The sequence below is a fragment of the Seriola dumerili genome, unplaced genomic scaffold (assembly GCF_002260705.1).
Source record: "Seriola dumerili isolate Sdu_G_001 unplaced genomic scaffold, Sdu_1.0 BDQW01000002.1, whole genome shotgun sequence".
Taxonomy (NCBI): Eukaryota; Metazoa; Chordata; class Actinopteri; order Carangiformes; family Carangidae; genus Seriola; species Seriola dumerili.
In genome coordinates, this window is record NW_019174257.1 from 2,350,711 (window position 1) to 2,373,448 (window position 22,738).

The 22,738-nt window shown below is 38.0% G+C and overlaps 2 protein-coding genes across 5 annotated transcripts; both read left to right on the plus strand.

The window, feature by feature from the left end:
* Positions 1-952: 952 nt before the first annotated feature.
* Positions 953-12,468, plus strand: LOC111233435 (atrial natriuretic peptide receptor 2-like). Its single transcript, XM_022761288.1, has 23 exons — positions 953-997; positions 1,636-1,726; positions 2,085-2,217; positions 2,578-2,701; positions 2,963-3,067; positions 3,944-4,046; positions 4,683-4,828; positions 4,923-4,995; positions 5,423-5,567; positions 5,683-5,769; positions 5,896-6,039; positions 6,558-6,679; positions 6,987-7,131; positions 7,295-7,343; positions 7,428-7,535; positions 7,698-7,817; positions 8,018-8,111; positions 8,529-8,616; positions 8,744-8,883; positions 9,226-9,378; positions 10,309-10,407; positions 11,360-11,451; positions 12,265-12,468. Exons 1-23 carry the CDS (start codon positions 953-955, stop codon positions 12,373-12,375), a joined length of 2,517 nt encoding a protein of 838 aa, XP_022617009.1. The 3' UTR covers positions 12,376-12,468.
* Positions 12,469-13,815: 1,347 nt separating this feature from the next.
* On the plus strand, positions 13,816-22,602 carry LOC111235962 (afadin- and alpha-actinin-binding protein-like). Of its 4 annotated transcripts, none has more exons than XM_022764576.1 (14): positions 13,816-13,899; positions 15,797-15,912; positions 16,326-16,477; positions 16,812-17,015; positions 17,280-17,390; positions 17,512-17,647; positions 17,780-17,855; positions 18,196-18,376; positions 19,087-19,234; positions 19,662-19,834; positions 20,272-20,445; positions 20,613-20,730; positions 21,128-21,278; positions 21,396-22,602. In XM_022764576.1, the coding sequence occupies exons 2-14, from the start codon at positions 15,894-15,896 to the stop codon at positions 21,541-21,543; spliced, it is 1,791 nt and encodes a 596-aa protein (XP_022620297.1). In that variant the 5' UTR covers positions 13,816-13,899; positions 15,797-15,893; the 3' UTR covers positions 21,544-22,602. The 4 variants fall into 4 exon arrangements, with proteins under 4 accessions (XP_022620297.1, XP_022620375.1, XP_022620448.1 ...); XM_022764654.1 differs by having other exon boundaries at positions 21,131-21,278; XM_022764727.1 differs by having other exon boundaries at positions 19,662-19,798.
* Positions 22,603-22,738: the final 136 nt, after the last annotated feature.

The following is a 22,738-nucleotide window of genomic DNA, read 5'->3' on the forward strand; positions in this document are numbered from 1 at the left end:
GGTTTTATGAACATGACAAAAAGTTCAGTGCACTTCAGTGGCCTCCTTAGTCACCAGATGTGAACATTTTTGGATGTGGTAGAACAGGAGATTGGCAATATGAATGTGTAGCAGACAAATGTGCAGAAATTATGTGATGCAACCATGTCAACATGGGGCAGAAACTCAAAGGAGTGTTTCAAACATCTTGTTTAATCCATGCCACGAAGAACTGATGCTGTCTTGAGAGCAAAGGGACGCACACTTAAGAAGCTTTATGAAATATAAAAAGTTTTTTTGCAGAATAACATGTCTGTATTTCTCAAAGTTACTCAAGATTTAGGGAACTGTTGTAGTATTGATATAAAAGTTTATTGTAGGTCACCAGGTCACTGGTCAGACCCCAGCTGATAGTCCTCGAGGAAGACACTAAAATCCATCCTGCATTGTACTCTAAATGCCTGGGAAGTGCAATTAAAATCGATGGACCTACAATCATGTTCACCGGTATTAATTGTTCAAATTAGATGTCAAGTTGATAGAAAAAATTTTTTTGCCTCGGGTAAATCTCACTGATTTAACACAGTCCAGTTGGAATCAGATCATGTACAATACAAGCAGAGCTCTGGTGGTCAGTTCAGGTGCAGCAGAGACCTCTGGCTGATTCTGACCTATAGGACAGTGAAGGTGAGCCGAAGAACCTTGTGAACGAAGACACTCTCAAACTGTGATTGGAGAGTCTCTTCTGCTGATTGGACAATTAGGGACAAAGGAGATGGGAGAGGGTCTACTGTAGTGCAGGTGACTGCACACACACACACACACACACACACACACACACACACACACACACACACACACACACACACACACACACACACACACACACACACACACACACACACACACAGATTTGGTCATTCACTCAGTCAGTCAGTTTAGAGCAGGTCTGGCCACAGCAGCAAACCTCCTCATGGCTTTTTGGATAGCAGCGTCCCTCTGCCTGTATTTCCTGCTGGTAAGTTCTTAATTCATGATTCATTTACAAATCTGACACCACAGCATCTTTAATTATAGAGAGGAAACATGGGCTATTAGCTACAGATACTTAAGGCACTTAAGTTTTTAATGCACTGCACTATGATGTGATATCAAACTTGACTTAATTACACAGAAGATAGAATATAAACACTTGTTTAAATCGAGCTTATAAAAATCACACTTCCCCAGTATTGCTGGGGAAACCCCTTGCTTTTGTTGTCTTGTCAGAAACACTTGCTGCTGCCGGCCAGTGGTCATGGACTTGTGTTTTTTCATTGTATCACTGTGTCACTTGCCACTTTCTTGTGGTGCTGATTTGCTAGATTATGAAACACTCTCTGATCAATCTGCCTATTTTCTTGTATAAAAGATAACACTGTGATTCTTACTTACTCTTATCCACCACAGTGCTTTTGCTTGCACTGCTGATGTTGGCTGCAGCTTGATTTTAACCCAATGAGGCTCTACAGAGTTGTGTATTCAATTTATGGACTTTCTCACATGACTGCTCTTGATACACAGATAAAAACACTTTACAAACACACTTTTAAAATTTTTAAATGGAAACATGAAAAACAAAGTCTTCACATATAAAGCTTCCTCTCTCTACTGCAGGGAGTAAATTGCTGGCATGACCTGGACAACACAGAGTACGACTGTTGGCCGATCAACAATCCAAATGATTACAACATGATTAGCTGTGGAGGTAAGTCTTTTTTATGTGTTTGTCTGCCTGTTTGTGTGTGTTTTTGTGTGAGTTCTAATCTTTGTTTTCAGTGATGATGATGATGATGATGATGATGATGATGATGATGATGTGTGTGACAATTTACTGAAAAATCTGATGGTTTTCCTGCCCCAGCTGAAAAGGAAGGAGCCAACATGTCAAGAATTAATTACAGTGACTTAGGGGGTGGAGCTCCATAAACTATAGCTGCTTGTGAAATCATACGATACATGTGCAAACACAGCACGCAGTATCCCTTGTTGTATGCTTATGCACTCTGTTTGAATGTGCAAAGTGAATGTGGATGTTCAGGCGACGTGCATGTGTGCGCTCACAGGTCTGGAAATGTCCTGGGTGCAGCGTCCACCAGAGAAAGTAACTAACGGTGAGGAGTTCAATGTCTCGTACACGGTGACGGCCTCAGATTCCTTCTACGAGTACGCCATCAGGAACAAGATCTTCCAGTTTAGGTGAGTGTGTTACATAAACACCTGTAATCCTAAACGTCTGCCATCCCCCAGAATGAACACACACACACACACACACACACACACACACACACACACATACAGATAGAGACAGACAAATGTAGCCACATGCATATGAATTGATTTAAGAGACAACTTAACGAAGACTTTACAATTACTGTAATACAATACACAGTAACACGTACACACAAACACACACACACACACACACACACACACACACACACACACACACTCACACACCACACACACACACACACACACACACACATACGCACACACACACGTACACACTGTTGTGTTCATTGATATATTTGCTTACCTACTCATCTTCACTTCTAGTGATGCGTCAGAGGCAAAGAGGTTCTGTCATGAACACGAGTGCCCGGCAAACTGGAACAACGCCAATGAAATGAACTGCTGTGTGTATCATGCCAACATCCACTCCTGTCCTCTCGGTCTCATGGTTTGTACCCATCAGAGTGTCGCACAACACTGGGTTCATCACCAAACACTGAAACACACACTGACCGTCATCATCCTCTCCTCCTAATATAATAAAACATGAAAGCAAGCGATAATGATTACTTACTTACTTGAGTTATCTGGAATATTAATAAAACATTACCCATCTTGCTTAAAAAAAAAGCCAAACTAACATCTTCATCTGTGTAGAGAGCACATGTTGGAATAGCATTTCTTCAGCTGTTTTTCCGTCTCATCACAGAAACAAGGTGGAATCTGCGGCCCGTGGATTCCTGATGATGGTAAAATAGTGACTCACACTGTATCCAAAGCAGGCAAGATGTCCCAGAAATACTGGACTTCAAAGGTGAGCCGAACCAAACGAAACTCTTTAAAAGAAACAGTAACTTTTAACATGTGTTGAGGTTTGGAGAACCTTTGTAGTATTTGTTGCAGAAACATATCACCTTAATAACTGCAAATATTTCATTTTATGTATTGGCATTAACACACCAAGACACAGATGCCTAAAAAAAAAAATCCTCCTGTACTAACAAAACAATTCACCAACTGGGATACTTCACTGGCAATATGGTCCGACACTGTTTGGATAAAAAAGTCTGTCACATGGCAGATGTTCTTCATTCTTGCATCAAGGGAAAGATTAAAAGATGTGGATTTGATCAAAGTGAAACGTCCTTTGTGAAGCCTGTAGTCTTTTCCGCTGGTAAGTCACGATACTACATGGAAACAGGTTGTAATTACTTATGTGTTAGTAGGAAATTACAAGAACGCCGTGCTGTGGGTTGTGCCTTATCAAATGAGTGTGAATTTAAAACTACAGACAACAGAGTAAAAAACAAAAATGTAAAACAGGTTTGTTATTGTGTCTGGTTAAAATCTGACAGAACAGTCTCTTACAGGACAAACAGTTCATATACGTACACATACATCTACAGCACTAAGTGTTTTCTCATTGGTTATGTTAATTTGTAAGTCACAGTATAGTGAAGTGAAGTGCGGCAGTTATACAGAGGTAGCCTATATTCTGTATGTACATTGTTTTAAAGTATAATAACAGCTTGTTTTATGAATCTCATCAGTTTTGTTTGGATTTTTTGAATCTTCTAATAAAACAATTAAAGTAAATGATTTTGTCAACCAAGACTTATACTGATATACAAGCTAATTCTTCCACAATACAACTATGTTTTAGTCTCCGCTGTGATACTTTCTCATTTAGGTGGTGCTGATCCATGTGGGAGTCACCTCAGTCATTGCTCACATCAAAATCGGACAGATGCACGCAGCACTGGAGTCCAAAGTGCTTGTTGTCAGTGCCCAAGGTCAGTTTGCTAACACACATGAAGTTTGGTCATGCAAAAGCACAAGTGTAGAAAATGGAGGTCTGTGAGGTACAACACATAAGTTGTTTTATCAACCAGACAAAGAGACTAAAAGAACAGACTTCTTTAACTACTGGACAAGTTCAGAAACATTAAGGAAAAAGAGACCTGTTGGACTTTGCAGTAAAATGGTCTTCACAACTGCTGCACTACGAGCTGAGGCCCAATAATAAACTTCATTTTGTACTTGCTGAGAGAAACCTGGATAACCAATACAACGTCCTGCAACCTGCAGGAAAGATATATACATACTTTTATACAAACACAGTACTTATGTCTTAGTGTATTCATCCAACATCAATGTGATGCATCAATAATTATAATCCAATAATATACTATATATCATTCTGATATGAGCCATTCTGCATAATGAGTACTTTTACTTTTGGTGCTTTGAGCATATCTTGATACTTTTGTACTTTTTCTTTTGTAGAGTTTTGAATGTGACACATTTCCTTGTAACAGTGTGTAATGCTACTTTTGCTTAAGTGAATAGCTTCCTCTTCAACTTCCTCCACCACTGAGTGCAGTGGATGGAAACCTAAAATGTAAAATATGTGACTGTGACTGTTTAAGTGTGTGGGGACGACGTCTGCGAGCTGGAGGAAAACTGTCTGAACTGTCCTGCAGACTGCGGCATCTGCCCAATGTCCATCGCTATCAAAGTAGCCATTGGCCTTCCAGTCACCCTCTTCAGCAGCGGCTTCATCCTAACCATGGTGGTCAGTCTGTGCAAAACACGCTCGCAACAACACACAACCACAAGCACAGGAGATGTTTTATATGCTGATGTTTATCTTAATTTCCACCTGGCAGTGGCTTCAGTACCAGAAACAGAAGATGTTTTGGGATGAAAGCTGGATCATCAACTACAAGAACATCATATTTGGTAAAATGTGACAGGATTAAGTTGTGAAATGATACCATTTACAGATATAATCTACACAGAAAGCATAATGTAAACAAGTGTGTGCTTGGATCACTTCAATTTTACTTTAAAAGGAAGAAACGATGGTGCTGTGCCAGAAATCTTAAACTAAAATTACTGATCTGTCTGTTATGTTATCTGTTATATCTGCTTCTGTAATGTGAGTTGCATTTTCAATTGTTTAAGTGAGTAAGAGTGGGTCAGGCTTTAAGGGGGTTTGATCTTCAGTGAATTAAAGAGGAACATCTGATAGTGAAGGTTATTTTACCCTTTCTACACCCTCCTTTAAATGCATATCTCAGCGGTAAAAATCCTCCAAGCTGTTCTTGACTTATTAGTAAATTGTCTCTGTATTTGACATTAGTATTTGACTGTCTGGTCTCTGCAGGTAGAATGTGCTGGATGGGCATTGGCAGCATCACGAGCCTGCAGCGCGGAAAGAGTAACTCCACCATCAGTCAAACTACTGATTTGACTGTGTGCACTGGAGTCAACAACTCTTTCAAACAAGGCTTCATCCAGCCAGCCATATAGTGCGAAATGTTATTATTTCTTTGTGTAAATGCTTATGAATCAGATTTAACTTCAATTCAACTAACAGAAGTAACTTGAAGTTGACTTGATGAACCAATAGTAACTGTCTTGCAGTGATGGAAGGACTGTAGCGGTGAAACACATCCAGAAGAAACATTTCGCTCTGTCTAAAACCATCAGGAAGGAGGTGAAAGAAGTCAGGTGAGGAAACTCCTTCACAGAGAAAAGAGAAGAAAAAAAAATGAGGGAATGTTTAACTTGCAAATGAAAGAAAGATTCCTGCAGTTTTCATTTAAGCCAATACGTATAATTTTTCATTATGTTTAGGCAACTGGACCACCCCAATCTATGCAAGTTCATTGGTGGTTCCATTGAGGTGCCTTATGTGAGCATCATCACAGAGCACTGCCCCAAAGGGAGCCTGTCTGATGTCCTGCTGAATGATGACATCCCCATCAACTGGGGCTTCAGGTCCGGAAACCTCCACACGCAGCCTTGTTTATTTACATGTTGACCATTTAGCTGATATTATAATCCTTTCCTACTTGTTCTCAATCTTATTCATTATTAGAAATTGTAACAAAAGCACCAAAAGACCTGCTTTTGATGGTGGTGTTACAATTATTTGCCCATAATAGCTTTTTCTACAGTTTATGCTCATGCCTTGTAGCTGAGGATCATTGTTTAGTCACAGCACGGTATCAAGGTCAAAAACATAATAATGACAATTCAAAATGTATTTTACTGACAAAACTTGAGCAGGAAATATTTTGGTGTCTATCCCTCATATGGGCAATGAGGAAGAGCTCTTTTCCAGCCTCAATATTTTACACCACAGTTCAACACTGACACAGAAAAATCCTGACTCTAACAAGAACCTTGCTAGACCATAATGCAATACAATGAGAGTATTTTACTGTAGTGTTTTGGATGCGAACACTATACTATATTTACTCCTATATTATAAGAGAGTCTCCTCCCCCATACAGGCTGTCCTTTGCCACTGACATCGCCCGTGGGATGTGTTACCTCCACCAGCACAAGATGTTTCATGGGAGACTTCACTCCAGAAACTGTGTTATTGATGACCGCTGGGTGTGCAAAATCTCAGGTAAAAAAAAAATCATCATACACAACCTGAGTCTGCAGTATAAAGACATAGATGTTTTAAAATCCATGTGCCAAGTTCAGTAAAGTGCTTTTGTCATTGTTATACTCAGTGGTTACACATACACATACCTCACTGTATGTGATACGTCACGCAACATAAACAGTTTAAATAACACTAAGAAAAATCTCTTTATAGAAGTCATTGCACTACGCCAAATCCTACACCAGCAGCAATGTTATTATGAAGGCAAAGTGAAAAACAACATCCTGCGTCACTATACACTATATTTTCCTGTGTTTGGCTCCAGATTATGGGCTCACAGCCTACAGAAAGGAGGACTTTGAGGCCGTCAGTAATGGCTTCAACTGTGGGGATGTAAACCGCGTGTACTGTGCTCCAGAGGTGCTGCTGGGAAGCAGCTCCAATATGACACCAGCAGCGGACGTCTACAGGTCTGTTTGAGTGCCACTGTATAAGCAGTTAATTAAAGTTAAAGCACTTCATTTCAGATTGTAAGATTTGGACCAAATGGAAATTTAATGCAGTTGGATTAAAGATGGTGGATAGACAAGTATCTTTATGCATCCCTGTGCTACTTTCCCCTCCTCTCCTCAGCTACTCCATGATTCTGGTCGAGATTGCAACTCGCTCTGACCTCATTTCAGTGAGTATTGCAGCCAACTGTGTAGATTACAACCTTCGGCATCCTTTTGATCTTTGCTTTGTAACCAGCAGTCCTCTCTAACAGGACCAGACTGAGGGAGTGAGGATGGATATCATGTGGCGCCCCCCTCTGCCTGAACTCAAAGCAGGGAAGGCAGATACTGACTGTCCCAGTCAGGGAGACTACAGTGAGGTCTGCCACATATGCAAATAAAATAATTACACTACAGTCGTAGAGGCTTTATCTTTTTGTCGAATAACTCTAAAAAAGCATGGAGATATTTGTCAGAAAGCATTATACTGTAAAACACACTAAACAATAATGTCTCACTGTCTTTTCTGGCATATTGAGCAGCTCATTAAGAAATGCTGGTCTCACAACTTCACCATGAGGCCTACATTTGAGCAAGTGAAGAAGATGCTTGACAAGATGAACCCACACAAAGTCAGCCCAGTGGACATGATGATGAACCTGGTAATAACCCACTGAAGTATGGTAAAATAATATGGAACAACATGGCTTAAAAGATATATAGTATGCAGGAATCAGCTCAGGATTGTACAAAATATCATGTGAAAATATGGTAAAACAAATGTGAGGAAGAACTTTCAAGTGTCCTTTGAGCCATACGGATTATTGTGAGTTTCAGAAACAAAGTGTTTCTTTAACTGCAGATGGAGAAGTACAGCAAACATCTGGAGGCCATAGTTGCTGAGAGAACACAGGACCTTCTTCAAGAGAAACAGAAGACAGATCGACTGCTATACAGTAAGTCAGAATAACAGAAAGGAGTGATGTGCATGAGTTGCACGGTTCAAATGAATAATATGAATTTGTCTTGGTGACATTGTAGAGGTATTAGTGATATCTCTGTTTCATACATTCACATTGCAATGGATGATAAATGATAAACTATAAACACAGTGGACATATACTGTCAGAATAGTGCTGCAAGCGAAGGTTCCTGCTGTATGAGAAAGAGTTGTTATTGCCCAGTAAATCCAGTTTATGTAGCAGTTAAACTAAAAGAATGAGGCTTGATGAAGGTAATAAAAGACAAACTCGGCTGCTCTTGCTGCCATCTAGTGGTGCAGAAATTGTGTTTCCTTTTCTATCCATTGCTCCTAAAACAAATTCTATGAATGTGTACACAGCAATATTTAAAGTCATTAAATTCATGTGCAGGTATGTTACCAAAGCCGGTGGCCGATGACCTCCGTCAAGGTCGAACAGCAGAGGCTCAGAGCTTCTCCAATGCCACCGTCTACTTCAGGTTTTTGATCATCAAACTGTTCTGTTTGATTTTTTTTTTGTAATGGACATTTGGAGAGGGGGTTAGAGATTCTCTCTTTAGTTTAATAGTTTAATAATACTAACACTGTATTATTCCCCTGTGACAGTGACATTGTTGGATTTACTCAGCTGTCTGGTGCCAGCACACCCCACCAGGTAGTAGACTTCCTCAACCAGCTCTACACCACCTTCGACGACATTATTGACAATTATGATGTCTACAAAGTGGAGACAATAGGCGATGCTTGTAAGTGAGGATGTTGAGATTACATCTGCAAAATGATAAACCATTAACAATAAGTGACAAGTCCTATTAAGTTAATATTAAATTCGACCATAGAAAAGAGAGAAAGAATTTAAACATGAAACAAAAGTCAATATAGAAATCTTGATCTAAAAGTGAAACAGAAAAAAATGATCCCAATGAATCAGTGGCATATTGTTGCGATTGATTCATTGGGATCATTTTTTTTTTAACAGATTTGTGCTCTAAATAGAACCTGGATGTGTGTTTTGCTATTCTATTATCAGTGAACCTCTCCCTCTTCCTGTGTTATCTCTTATCATGAAATAATGGCTGATCGTCCAGACATGGTGGTCTCTGGGGTCCCTAAAGAAAATGGCATCAATCATGCTGGAGAGATAGCCAGCATGGCCCTGGATCTGGTCAGTGTCTGTCACAATTTCAAGATCCCCCACAAGCCCAACACACAGCTGAAGATCCGCGCCGGCATCCACTCAGGTACTGTGGCCGTCTCATTGTATCCAACATCGGTTTATTAGATTATCCGACCACTGTATGCCCTGTCCCAACTGAACCTTGCTTCAGTCTTAATAAACACATATAACCAGGTTGAATGCAGTCCAATCACCGGACACCTCCTCATTGACTGATAGAAACTTTTCTTTTTTTTTTCTTTTTTTTTTTTTACTGAAATTCAACTGGGACATATATTATCACAAATTTCTGATTCAATAACAAGAAGACACTATTTTACCAGAGCTTAAGGGCACATTCACAGTTTTACAGTGTTCAAAGGTTGCAGACTGTGATAAGAGAGTAACCTTAAGCAACCTGTGTGTGTATACGTGAAACTAAATGTGACTTTTGCTGCATCATTACACGATTATATGTGTATTGTAAGATAGATAAGGTAAGATATCTGTTCCTGGTTGGAACAGGGGAATATACAGCATCACATGGCTTGTTACATGTGCTGTCTGACATCAAGTCCTCACAAATCAATACAAATACACTCAGTATCACTCTGGAAGAATATGCCTGTAGCTGGAAAAGCTTTAACATAATGACATGAACCATCATCATGGGTAATGAATTGTTATGTAGATCAAATTTTTTTAAAGCTTTTGTAAAAACCCTTCTGTATGTTCATACCTCTGTAATTGTCCGTCAATGATTCTGTTTGGATCAGCTCCACATTTAACATTGCAATGTTACAATCCAGTAGTTCTCTGGGCCCTGGCTTTTTTTTTTAGCTAGTTGTTTATGTTCACAATACTTGATTTGGCAGCTTCATGTAGGTATAAGAAACTCTAAAAATTAGGTTATGCCCCCTTTGAATAACCTCAAATGCATTATCATGATTAGGCAATGTCATATATATTATCAACCAAGAGTTTTGTTTACAATTGCTGCTGTTTATCCTGCCAGGACCTGTTGTGGCTGGTGTGGTTGGCACCAAAATGCCACGCTACTGCCTTTTCGGAGACACTGTCAACACAGCATCACGGATGGAATCAACTAGTGAAGGTAATGAAGGATTAGATACGCTGCCTTTGATCCAATTAATGTCTTTAAGTGCAACAGAATAGGTCTTAGAAAAAATATCAGGTTTGTGGAAGTATTTAATTTTTACTGTAGGCTGCGAGATGTAAAAATTGTACTAACTAATTCTGTTCTGTGCTCTTTTGATGTGGTTTAGTGTTGATTAAACAGTTTTTCTGCAGTTTGCTTCAAAGGCAGAGCAGAGTTAGCATTTGGCCAGAGCTGTGTTCCACTGTAATTGTGCCAAACAGGACTGTCTCTGTGTTGTCTGTGTTTGCTCAACAGCACAACAGACAGCACAGCAGAGTTACAATATGGAGGACAGACAATGCTTTCCCAGCACCTAATCTTCTGCATTAAGCTAGTGGGATACGAGTGTATAGGCTCAGAAGTCAAAAGCAGAAGTATAAACTTTAAAGACAAACATAATCTTACATGAGATAAAATGTGCCTAAACCCTGAAGAGCTTTGTTGGGACAATGAAAGTCATCCCAAATTTATCGTTAGGTTTGTACACACTGTAATTTGCCTTGCATATTTTGCAAATGTGCCTTTAAGTCACTACGTAAAAAATATAAGTCATATATGTTGTAAAATGTGCAAATTACATACTTTGTATGGAAATATGTCTGTGCATTTTGTATTACATAATTATACTCATGCTTTACACAATCATATTCCCCTATTCTTGTACATATATGTGTATGTGTATCTAAAATGTCTGTTCAGCACATTGTGTCATACAAATATGGCTGGTTTGATTGTTATGTATACCATATTTTGGTTTGTAGAAGTTTTTAAAACTGCGTAATACACATACGTTACTGAGAACATGACAGTGCATTGCACATAAGATGAGATAAGATCAAATAAAATATGTATTCATATTACTATATCCTATCACATGCTGCGTGTTTCTTTATCATCATATCTGTAGCTCTGAAGATCCAGGTGAGTGGTGCCACAGCTGACCTGCTTCACACACTCAGAGGTTACGTTCTGACCTGCAGAGGAACACTTAATGTGAAAGTAAGAATATCAACACTTCAGCACAAATTCACACATTCATTCTTAGGGTAACTGGATTGACAAACCCAGCACTATCAGGACAGGAAATGTATATTGATCTTCCTGTAGCAGTTGTTTAACTTTAGTTTGCATTCTCGTGGGGAAAACATACTTCCCCATACAGTCCACTGCACAGAGAGTTATGCTCAGCACATTCCTAGCCATGGTCATGGTGGTTGCTGTAGTGACTGGACCTTTTACAGCGCTGGAAACAAATCTCACTGAATACATTCACAACGTCTCTTGAACTGAACCCAATTAGCTTAGTTGTATATATTGCTTTTTCTACCTTATTTGATATACACTGTTGTGGAGGTAGTTGTTTTTTAAAGCCACAAATATGCAATGATAATTAAATCTGACCTGATGTGACATCTTTGAAACAGACTGAACAAAAAACAAGGGATTTATGAGAATGAGATTTCAAAAAGGCCACAGGAAATTCAAAACTTCCCTCCAAGGGAAAGTAGACTGGGTGTGTCTGGTATTTAGTCTCTTTTCCAGGGAAGTATTGTACTATCCAGTTCGGCTGGCTTCTATTGACATTGTAACCTAAGACATCTTTTTTGTAGTGCCAGTGTGATTATGGGGGAGGGGTTTTCTCCTTATTCCCAACAGGGCTGCAGTTCTGACACTTGTGATGTCTTGCTAAAGAGGTGGCCGCAGCTGCTACTCTCTGCCCCCCCACCATCAAACCCTAATGGCTTTATTTAAAATTCAAAGGGACACATGCTTTGCAATATGACTCTGTCTCGTTTTTTCTTGACCCAACAGGGCAAGGGGGAGATGACAACATGGTGGCTTGAAGCAAAGAGAGACGATCACACAGACCCGCTGCTCAGAACATGTGAATCCAGAGGAGTCCCAGTACCAGTTAGTGACTAAATCTAGAGTCTAAATTGTGAAAATAAATGTATGAACTGGTTAGGCTTGGTGTTATGAAATTGAACTGGGTCCAGTGAATTAAGTTAGACTTAAAAGTGCAGATATTATAAGATTAAATTATGAGATGAAAAATTATTGTGAATGTAGATGTCACACTGCACTGTAAATTCACAAGATGATACTAGTGTTTTATTGTGCTGTTCATTATCATAGTTCCATTATTGTGACCAGGGGTAATGATGACAAGCGAAATCCCATTGATAATAATAAGAAATGCACAATATCTACAAAAAAAAAAACATTGTTTTTTTGTAATATGATTGTGCAGGACATAGTCATGTATTATTTATTGTTTTGCACTTTTTGGGAAGAATCAAAAAAACATATGCAGGAAAACATGCCAGAGCTGAGGAAATGCTGTTTTGGTCCCACATTATTATTAATTTTTTTCATCTATACCTTTTGTATTTTGCAATCTGAGGCACTTTTCTGTTTCCTATTAAATTAAAAGTAAAGGATATATTCACTGCCTGAAAATTAAAACAACTCTCTTACAATAAGTAAATTAAACTTTTCAGTGAACTCAGATAAACTAGATTTTTGCTCTACAAAGAAACATCTTTATAGTCTGATTCCTTACATTTCAAACATTTTGTCTAAGAACATGTAATCTGACAATAAATGCCTGATCATACACCTTTTCTATCTGAAAAGCTTGATTTACCTATGAATGTACAAGTAATTTGGAACCAAACTCTTCCATTAAAGCTTCTTGTGAGTTTGCTTTGAATTTTCAAAATTTTACTTGCAGAGTAGATTTGATACACAAAGCCTTACTCATTACTTACTAGAGGAAGAATGTACAGTTTTGTTTTTCATAAGTGTTGCTTACTGTGCAGTGCAATGATTTCTTTTACTGTATTGTTCTTATATCCAGTGATTACATGAATTGCATTAAAGTAACTTTAAAGTTATAATTTTGTTCATTCTTATCTATCTATCTATCTATCTATCTATCTATCTATCTATCTATCTATCTATCTATCTATTGTTGATTTTTGAAGTGAAAAGAAGTAAATAGCCCTACAACCCCTGCAGCAAATGTAAAATGAACCTTTTCTTTAAATGTTAATATAATGTTACTTTTTTATTATAAACTTCATTATCAAGCAGCTTTTTTCACATATCACATATCTAGTCACTCATGAATCTCTTCATTCAAAATTAAGAGAAACGCGTTACTTTTCCCATTGTCATTCCTCTTGAGAGGTTATTAAAATAAACATCGGCATAATTAAAACGATAATCAAAACACTTACAAGAGTCTACAAGGGTAGACTGCAAACAACAGCCAATCATATTGAGCCGTGTTTGGTTGCTAGACAACGAGTCGGCCAATTAGCATGCCGTTTGGTTTGCGTGCAGTGGTGTGTGCTGTCATTTGGACCGACATGGCTTCACGGGCTGTTCTTGTGTCGTGAATAGAAGAGCAGTTTGGACGTAAATCACAAACTGCAACGTTAAGTAAGTACTCAAAATATTTCGCTATCCACTTCTTTGTATAGTAAACCTTGTACACGTCTGCTCTTGTTACTAGTCCACTTGTTTAGCCTCCCGTTTGGCTTCAATGACAGATTGTTTTGAGGTAACTAACGGTGGCTAACGTGAGTTTAACACTGACTGCCGTGTAAAGGTCCTGCATATCCTTCTTTTATTTTATTAACGTTATTAACAAACTATAATTTGACCTGAGTCAAATTAACAGCCTCCCGGAAGTACCTAGTTAACGCCAGACTAGCTTTTACAAGGTTACACATTATTATCGAACAACATAACTTGTTTCAGGCTGTTCCACGGGTTTCTGTATGGAACTAACAGTGCAGTTCATATAAAGCTAAAATAATGTGACACCAGTTAGCTTCGTTTCCTCTTTAAAAGGCTAAAAAGCAAGTAAAGTAGTTCTCTTGTCACATCAATGTGAGTGATTCTTTAACATTTTTTGGCTGACCCCAGTTATAAGAGTTGTTAAAATGTAATTTTAAGTATTTAAGTTGTAACCCAAAATTGATTAGATTGAATATGTGACATTTGACTAAACTGTACATTTTCTCTCTCTTAAACAAAAATACACATTGCTGCCAGTGTATTAGAAACTCTAGCTAAAACTAATGCAGCAGCCCTGTAATGAAAACATGTTTATCAATTACAATGTTCAGTTTCTGTTGAAAATGTTTTAGAGGGCTGTTGATATTTCGTTTGTTCTCATTTTGGAGACTGTAGTTTGTGGTACTATTGAACCATACTAGGTTATAGTGACAGGTGTTTCTAATATTTTGGCCACCTCTTTTAAATCATATAGTGTAGACTAAACATTGAATAAATAACTGAAATATACCCTTATAAAGGTGGGATTTATTGCAGGGATGTTTGACTGCATCATAGTACCTGAAAAACTGGCAACTGAGAATATGTAGTTCAGTCTAAACTGTCACCTATGATCCCATCAAGTACCCTAACCCCCAGAGGGACTACAAACCTAAAAATCCATACTGCTGACAAGTACTTAGAAATTTCATATTGGAGACTTTATAGTGTTTCTGTATTGAAGTTTAAGTAATGAGTTAAAGGTTAACACTTGCTGAGTAGTCAGTCTAAGCAGGATCCAGGCTTGTTAAGCTTTGTGGTTGTAGGTTTGCCATCTGTCTCACCAGACTGATTAAGTATCACTGAAACTGAAAGGTAGGTCCCATGAGTCAACGAGTCACAGCTTTCTCATGAGTAAAATGTATGAAAAATTAAATGCACAGCATGTTCTTCACAAGAAAAATATAAAAAATTTAAATGCAGCTTCTGCTAATGCTCTGATAGCTGCTTTCCTGAGATGAAGTGTTGTAAATCATGCTCTAAGTTTTAAATAATATCTGTATGCACTTCAGAATATCTTGTTTTTGATATTGGCATTTTTCCTACATAAGGAAAAAGGTTCTGTTGTTTTTCTGATTGCGTGGCTCTGGAGAAATCACCATACTGTCTGTCTGGGATTAGTCTGATTAGCTGATGATAAGAGCATTGAGATAAGATGTCGGCCTGGTCCCAGCATGTAACCTGTTAAATACTCACCCTGCATGGACTATGTTGTAATACAACAACAGCAACAACAACAATTTAACAATAAGACGATTTGTAAAAGAATCAATAAACATACATTTTAATAAGGGATTTTAAAGAAAGACTGATTACTGTGTGCTCACTGTTTAGTCTGTATTCTGTGATAGATGATTGAGTTACCCCTGGTGGATCTGTTGTCCTCACACTCTGTTATTTGGATTGCTGCGTGTTTCCACTGCTTCATGTTTAGTTCCATTGCTTTGTAATCCAGGCCGTGTTGAATGAGTGCTGCTAATCTGACCCTCTATTTCAGGAGCAGACTGCGTAGGTGGATCCTGTGGTGAGCTTTGTGCTACCCTGCACATGTAGTAGATGATTCACACCTGTAGCCTGAAGGCTGCACTGCAACAATGCCAGAGTCCTCCCCGGGTGAGTTTTCTCATATCTTTTAACACCACTACTTGTGCACCATGAATGAGACATATTGAATTATCATTTGTTGTGTTCTGCAGATATTAGAAAAAATTTACATGCTATAAACATGGCAGAAACATACAGCACTTCTTCATGCTAAGAAAGGGGAGCATTGTACAATTTTTGTAATTTGATTTTGGGTTTATGTTGGCATCCTCATTAGTCAGATTAACTGAAGCACAACGGTACAGTTTGGTGTCTTGAGTAGTTGTTTGCAGGTGAATGCTAATCTCAGTTTTTGTGCTAAGAGTAACCTCAAGTCATTTTAACATTTTTATATGAAGTGTTTTCCTTTCCTTGTGAAGCATTAACAAATTAGCATAGGCCTATGTAATGTATATATCTGACAGACATTTTTCTCCCTGAAGTCAAGGACATTCACGGCAACTCCGCTGAATGTAGAACATCCCCCTTGAGGCAGCTTAGCCAATCATCGCTGCCAGTTCACAGAAACTCCTACGTGCTCAGTACCTTCTGCACAGAGCACAATGTGCAAGAATGTCTATCACACATCAATCAGGTTGGTAAACTTATACGTGTCTGTGATGTAGTATTAGTACAAATGGTGATTTGGAAACGTGCATGCCTAGTGGTTTGAGACATGTACGATATGACTGCAGTCTCCTCAGTTTGATCTGGCTGGGGACCATTTATCTGGTTGAGAAAAGCCTAAAAATAATCAAAATAAACCATTTAAAACCTGATGAAAAGGCTTGTTTTCTGATTTTTGTATATATAGAATGTATACTGTAAGTACTGAAATGTAGAGTTTAAATCTACCCTCAGACAGCACTGATTCAAAATGTTTCAGTTGCTCCATTTTTTTCTTTTCAACTATACTCTCGCTTTTACAGGAGGTGTCATCTCTTGGCCTCCCACCAGTTTGGACAGAGTTGGCCGACAGCTCAGACCTAAATGTTGTGGCAGTGCTAAATTGCATGTATGACCTGATTCAGCTGCATCGCAGGGGCGTCCGAAACCTGGAAAACATGGAAGTGGAGCAGCTAAAGTCCAGCAGCAATGTGGACTACCTGCAGCTCACCAGCACTCGTTTAAAGGTACAGTAACATTTATACCCAGTGATTCCCTCATATTAATATTGTATTCAAATACAGAAACGCAGATAAAGCCTTTAGTAATCCAGCCTGCAATAGATGCTACCAAGAAAAAGGATGAATTATAGCTCAAATAACCTTGAAGCACACACCTGCTTTTGAGAGTCCTGCTTCTTCTTGTCACTACTGACTGTATTTTCTTGTGTTGAATTTGTATTTGATAAGTGTTCATTTCAGCACAGTGTCCTTGTTATTCTGTTATTATAGGAGCAGCTTGAACTTTCCAAAAGAGAAAACACAGGTCTCCTTGAGAAAGAACGGCAGCTACAGCAGAAAGTGAAAAGTTTGCAGAACTGCCTGAAGAATGAAAAAGAAGAGGTACTTTCTTTGGAAAAACTGCTTCAGACAATGTTGAGTGAATTCACAGAGTCATCTGTCTGTGTATAAGCATGACAGTTTTAACAGTAATTTAAAAATTAACAACTTGTTTGATTTCCAGGTGCAAAAACTTCAGAATATAATTGCAAGTCGGGCCAGTCAGTACAATCATGAAATGAAAAGGAAGGAAAGGGAATTTAACAAATTGAAAGAACGTCTGAATCAACTTCTGGTTGACAAAAAGGAGAAGAAACAAGGTGAAAAATCTTCATCCTTAATTCTTTACATTTTGATATTAAATCATATTAAACCAGTGTTTTGTATATACAAAATTGGATTCCAAAGGCACTTTCTGATTCTTCTTTCTGTTTGTTATTCTTGCTTCAAAGCCATTGATGTATTAAACAGAATCGGAAGAGCTGATGGGAAGAGAAGCCTTTGGAAAACTGAAAAGACAGAGGCAAAGTAAGATCAGTTCTTGTTGCTTTTCGTCCAGTCAATAAAGCCCTGTCAGTTTTGTTTCAAAAGAAACATTTCATTTGTAAATTAAAACATGTAAGAAAGAAATAATATTACCAGTAAAGATACTTAAAATTGGTCATCCTGCTTTTGAATCTCAAGCAACATCAGTTCTTTTGTCAGTTTTCTAGGTGACACAAATTTATTTTTAGCAGTATGAGCTTGAGCCATAGATGACAGTGCTGAATGCTGTGTGATGACTTGAAGTTCCTTTCTCATTAGAAATGTTTCTTTGTCAGGTTATAATTGTTGTATAAAAACACACCACTGTATTTCTTGTCCCCAGGCACGAAGGGGAGATGTATAAAACCCTGTTGAGTGACTATGACACTCGACAGAGGGAGCTGGTGCTGGAAAATGCAGAGTTGAGGAAAGTGTTACAGCAGATGAAAAAAGACATGGTGTCCATTTTAAGTTCAAGGAAACTGACTCTGAAAGGGGATAAACATGAAGATGGTTGCATACAGGTAAGACAACTATTATTTATTTATTGTTCATTAACTTTTGAGATGTTAAGCTATTGCTTCCCAGTCTTTGCTCTTAATTTGTTCCCGATAAGTTTTTCAATTTGAATACACGATAATTTAAGACTGGGTATCATTTGAAATGTTTTAATACTAGTGGAAATACCCGAGTTTCTGTGCCTAAATTGAGACGATACAATTTTAATAGCTTACTTTTGGAACTCTCAATAGGTTTTTCTTCATATCCCTTTTTTTTATGTAACAAAAGAAGCCATGCTCTAAAATGTTAAGAGTTATTTAATAAAGCAACACACAGCATACAAGAACTAAGCTAATTGTAAATGATGAAGAATAAGCCATTTGTATGACAAAAGCATTATTACTACTAATACTTTTCGGACTAGTTTTCAATACTTTGTGCTATGGACATGTAAATGTCGTACAGAAAAATTTGGTTTGATATGCTGGCCCTAACTGCATGTAGACAAATAGATCTCTTAACAGATTCCATTAAACATTTTTTCCCGTTCTCCTCTTTGTGTTTTTTGTAATATTTGGGTAGAAACCATCCACAGACAAACCAAACTGGCACAGTTGAAATCGATCACAGTTTGTTTCACAGCTGATAATCATCCTCATGCCTGTTATTTAGTCTGGTAGGCTTGTTTTGCAGATATGTTAATAACTAAAATTTATTTTCACTATCATGTTAGGCTGACTCAGAGGAGGAGGAGGAAGTGTTTGATTCCAGTAAGGAAAGTGTAGAGCTGTATTGTGTTCACGCCCGGGAGAAGCTGACCAACAGTATTCGCCTCCAGTGGAGAAGACTCAAGAGCCACGTAGAAAGACTGGATAGCCAAGGTAGTTTTCACACTGCACAGTGTCTCCATTTGACCTTGATAAATGAAGGAACTTCATGTAAGAATTTCAGGGGATTTGGAGACAACATTCTCATCCCTCTCTTAACTAAAAAAACAGGTTTTACCATTGATCTGGCAATAGAAAGAAAAGTCATAGAACAAGGAATCTTATTCAACCTAAGAGGAAAAACTGTCAGAGCAACCAAAAAATGCTTACATGATATACTGACACCTTTGGTTTGGCCATTGAACCATTGAGTAGTAATAAGCTGGTCAGTACTCAAAAATCAAGGTTTGAATGGAAACAACTAAAATACCGACAACAATATTCCAGTAACGTTCCAGACTGAATCATTACTTCCTGTTCAAATAAATATGTAAAAGCTGGATGCAAACATCAAGTTGGATTTCCTTTTTTGTTTGTATAGCATCTTTGTCACAGATGGGTGAGAGTAAAAATTCTGATGCTGTTCCTCGAGAGACTCACGAGGAGGAGATGGACAGACTAAAGCTGGAGATCCAGCAGTGCAAAGATTTTATTCAAACTCAACAGCAGCTGCTGCAAGTAAGACTGAATTTACTGCCAGCTGCAAAAGTCAAAGTAATCATTTTGCCTTTTTTTATTTTAAGGAGATGTTTGGAGGGTATTTCTTTTACTTGGTTTGGTATCAATGTCTAGTCAAACTATTATTAAGCATTTACCAAACACAGGGGTGTATGATGTCTAGAGGATTATAAAACGAGAGCACATACACTGAAAACCAATTCAATTCAATTTTATTTGTATAGCGCCAAATTATAATAAACATGGTCTCACGGCACTTTACAGGGTAAAGTTGATACCTTACTTTATTACAGAGAGAAACCCAACAGTTCCCACAAAGAGCAAACACTTAGTGACAGGGGGGAGGAAAAACGTCTGCCTCGACCAGTTGGGTTTATTTGTTGGAGGAAAGATGTTTTATTAATTACTGCAGACAATGGCTCCCTAAATAAGTTGTTTATGAACCAAATCCCTGGTTTCATCTCTTCTTGTAGCAGCAGCTCAGCTCTCCATGTGATGAGGAGACAGCATCCCTGCTGAGCGACTGCTACATGTTGCAGGAGAAAGAGCGCCTCGGGGAGGAGTGGAAGACTCTAGAGGAGCAGAGAAAGATCTTTGAGAGGGAGAGGAGGAACTTTACAGAAGCAGCCATAAGACTGAGCCATGAGGTGATTTATAAAAGATATTTATTCCAAAAATTGGTGTGAAATAAAAATCAGGAAATGTGTATGTATAAAACAGCTGTGTGTCGAGAGGACTCATTTCTATCTTTGTGATTACTTCAAGAAGTGTTTCGACTGCTTTTACGATGACTTGTATCTGGTTTAATTTGCAGAGGAAGGCCTTCGAGGAGGATCGTGCGACGTGGCTCAAACACCAGTTTTTAAACTTGAGTCCGTTCGCAGACACAAAGAAATCCCCGATGTCAAAGTCGAAAAGTGCCTTTTTAATATGTGAGTGTCTAGTCTCACTTAAATCCTCTACTGATATGGCCAAGTTCACTCAGGTGTGCTCACTGAGATAAATGTCATAAAGTTAAATTATTTAATTGCAATGGTAGTCAATAAACTGAAGAGGTCTAAAACAGCTGATTTATTAGTAAAATATGTTTTTCAGGTGTCTGTGTGTACTGTAGGACATGTAAAATTACTTCACATGTAGAAAACAGAACCGTAGGTCTTTTGTTTGGTTTTTTTTTGACAAAAATATTTCAGTTATATTTACAGTTTTAAAAGTTGCACTTCAGTTCCACAATGGATTTGTGTTTCTTTTTCCCAGCTGTTTCCTTTTTGGTCATATGGATCAATATCTTCCCATTTCTGATTCCAATAAAGTTTCGTATTATTTTAGCAGCAGAAACGGAGGCCAGTGCAGCGTCGGCTCCAGGAAAACTCATCAAATCCCCATCTGACACAACCTCCCCCACACACAGATGTGTCCCACTCACATCACCATCAACAGCTGACTTGTGTCACACACTTTGCCTTATCCCAGAAAAGAGGTACAGTGTCTTTATTTGCACAGTGATTTCTGAATTTGTAAGAATCAGGACATAATGTACCTTCAAATGAATGGAGTTAAAAACTGTCTCTGACCCTCTGTGAAATGTGATTTCCAGCTCAACCAAACCAAAGACAAAGACTGAGCATGCAGAGGAATCAGACATCTTCTGTAACGGGAATGTTCCCGTTCAGCACAAACGGTGGGACAACAGTAAAGACCATAGCAGCCACACACTTACAAGTGAAAAAAATAGCTCTATATGAAGCCAAAAACTGAGGCAGGATTTATGTGAATGTCCATGAATTATGGATTATGTGTGGCATTTCAGAACTATGCCTGAAGGGTGAACGCTGAACAACTTGAAGATAGATTGTAAAATTATTAAATAGCTGTTAACAGTCGAAGCCAAACAAGAGTTGTGGTTCGCTGATGGTGTTCTGTGAGACTGAGAGAGAATTTGTAATCTAAACATTTCTTTTGTATTACCTCACGGTTTTATTGTTAGATTATGTGATAAATTTATTTATTTATTTATATTGTACTGTAAATCTTGTTTGGGAAGTCATGTCTCATGTCTAGCAACATCTTAGTCTGAGGGTTATATTTTTTGGCAATGCAGGTATGCAACAAAAGATGTCGCTCATCCGTGCTTATTGGCTGATGCTGCAACTAAAGTAACCCATAAATTGGCGTTTATATCTCTAAGTTTTAAGTTATCATGTTAAACTTGTCAACTGTCACAGATTTTGAGAATGTAGATTTAATGCTGCTGTTTCACTAAATGCAACAAGAAACTGGTAAAATATGGATTATGTTTCTGTAGTTTTATTATAGAAATGTGGCTGATTAACAACATTGCTTTCTTGTAAATGTTGCATTTACATTAGTAGTCGGTCATGTATGAGTTCAATAGGAAGAAAGATTTGTGAAATGGAAGGTAAATTTAACAAATTACAAAAAGTGTAGGAGATACTTAATGTAGACAACTTAAGATGTCAATATGAATATTTTTTATGAATGTGTTTATCTTAGTGGCTTTATATTGACAGATCAAACTAATTCTTCCACCAAGAATGTGTCATGATGTATTCTAGACAATCTTGAAACATTCATTATACATTGTTGAAACATTTTGTGCGATTTTATCTTTATTGGCCTCTTTTGGAAACAAGTTACTGATTATCAACAGCACTACTACTCCTGGCCATTCCCATTGAGCTGTGGTGACCTGTGACTGACAAAAGTCTCAGACTATCAAAATGGATACCACAGAGGTAAACCAAAAGGTGAAGTAGAATTTCAACAGAAATGTCTTTTGAAGAGGTAAGTGCTGTAATAAATAACTTGTTCACTGTTTACACTTGCTCTTGCATGTTTTGTATTGTAAAACACTAATGAATATCTATACTATTATAATCCACAGAGGTTTTATACTTATCATTTTGTAGGCTCTAAGTC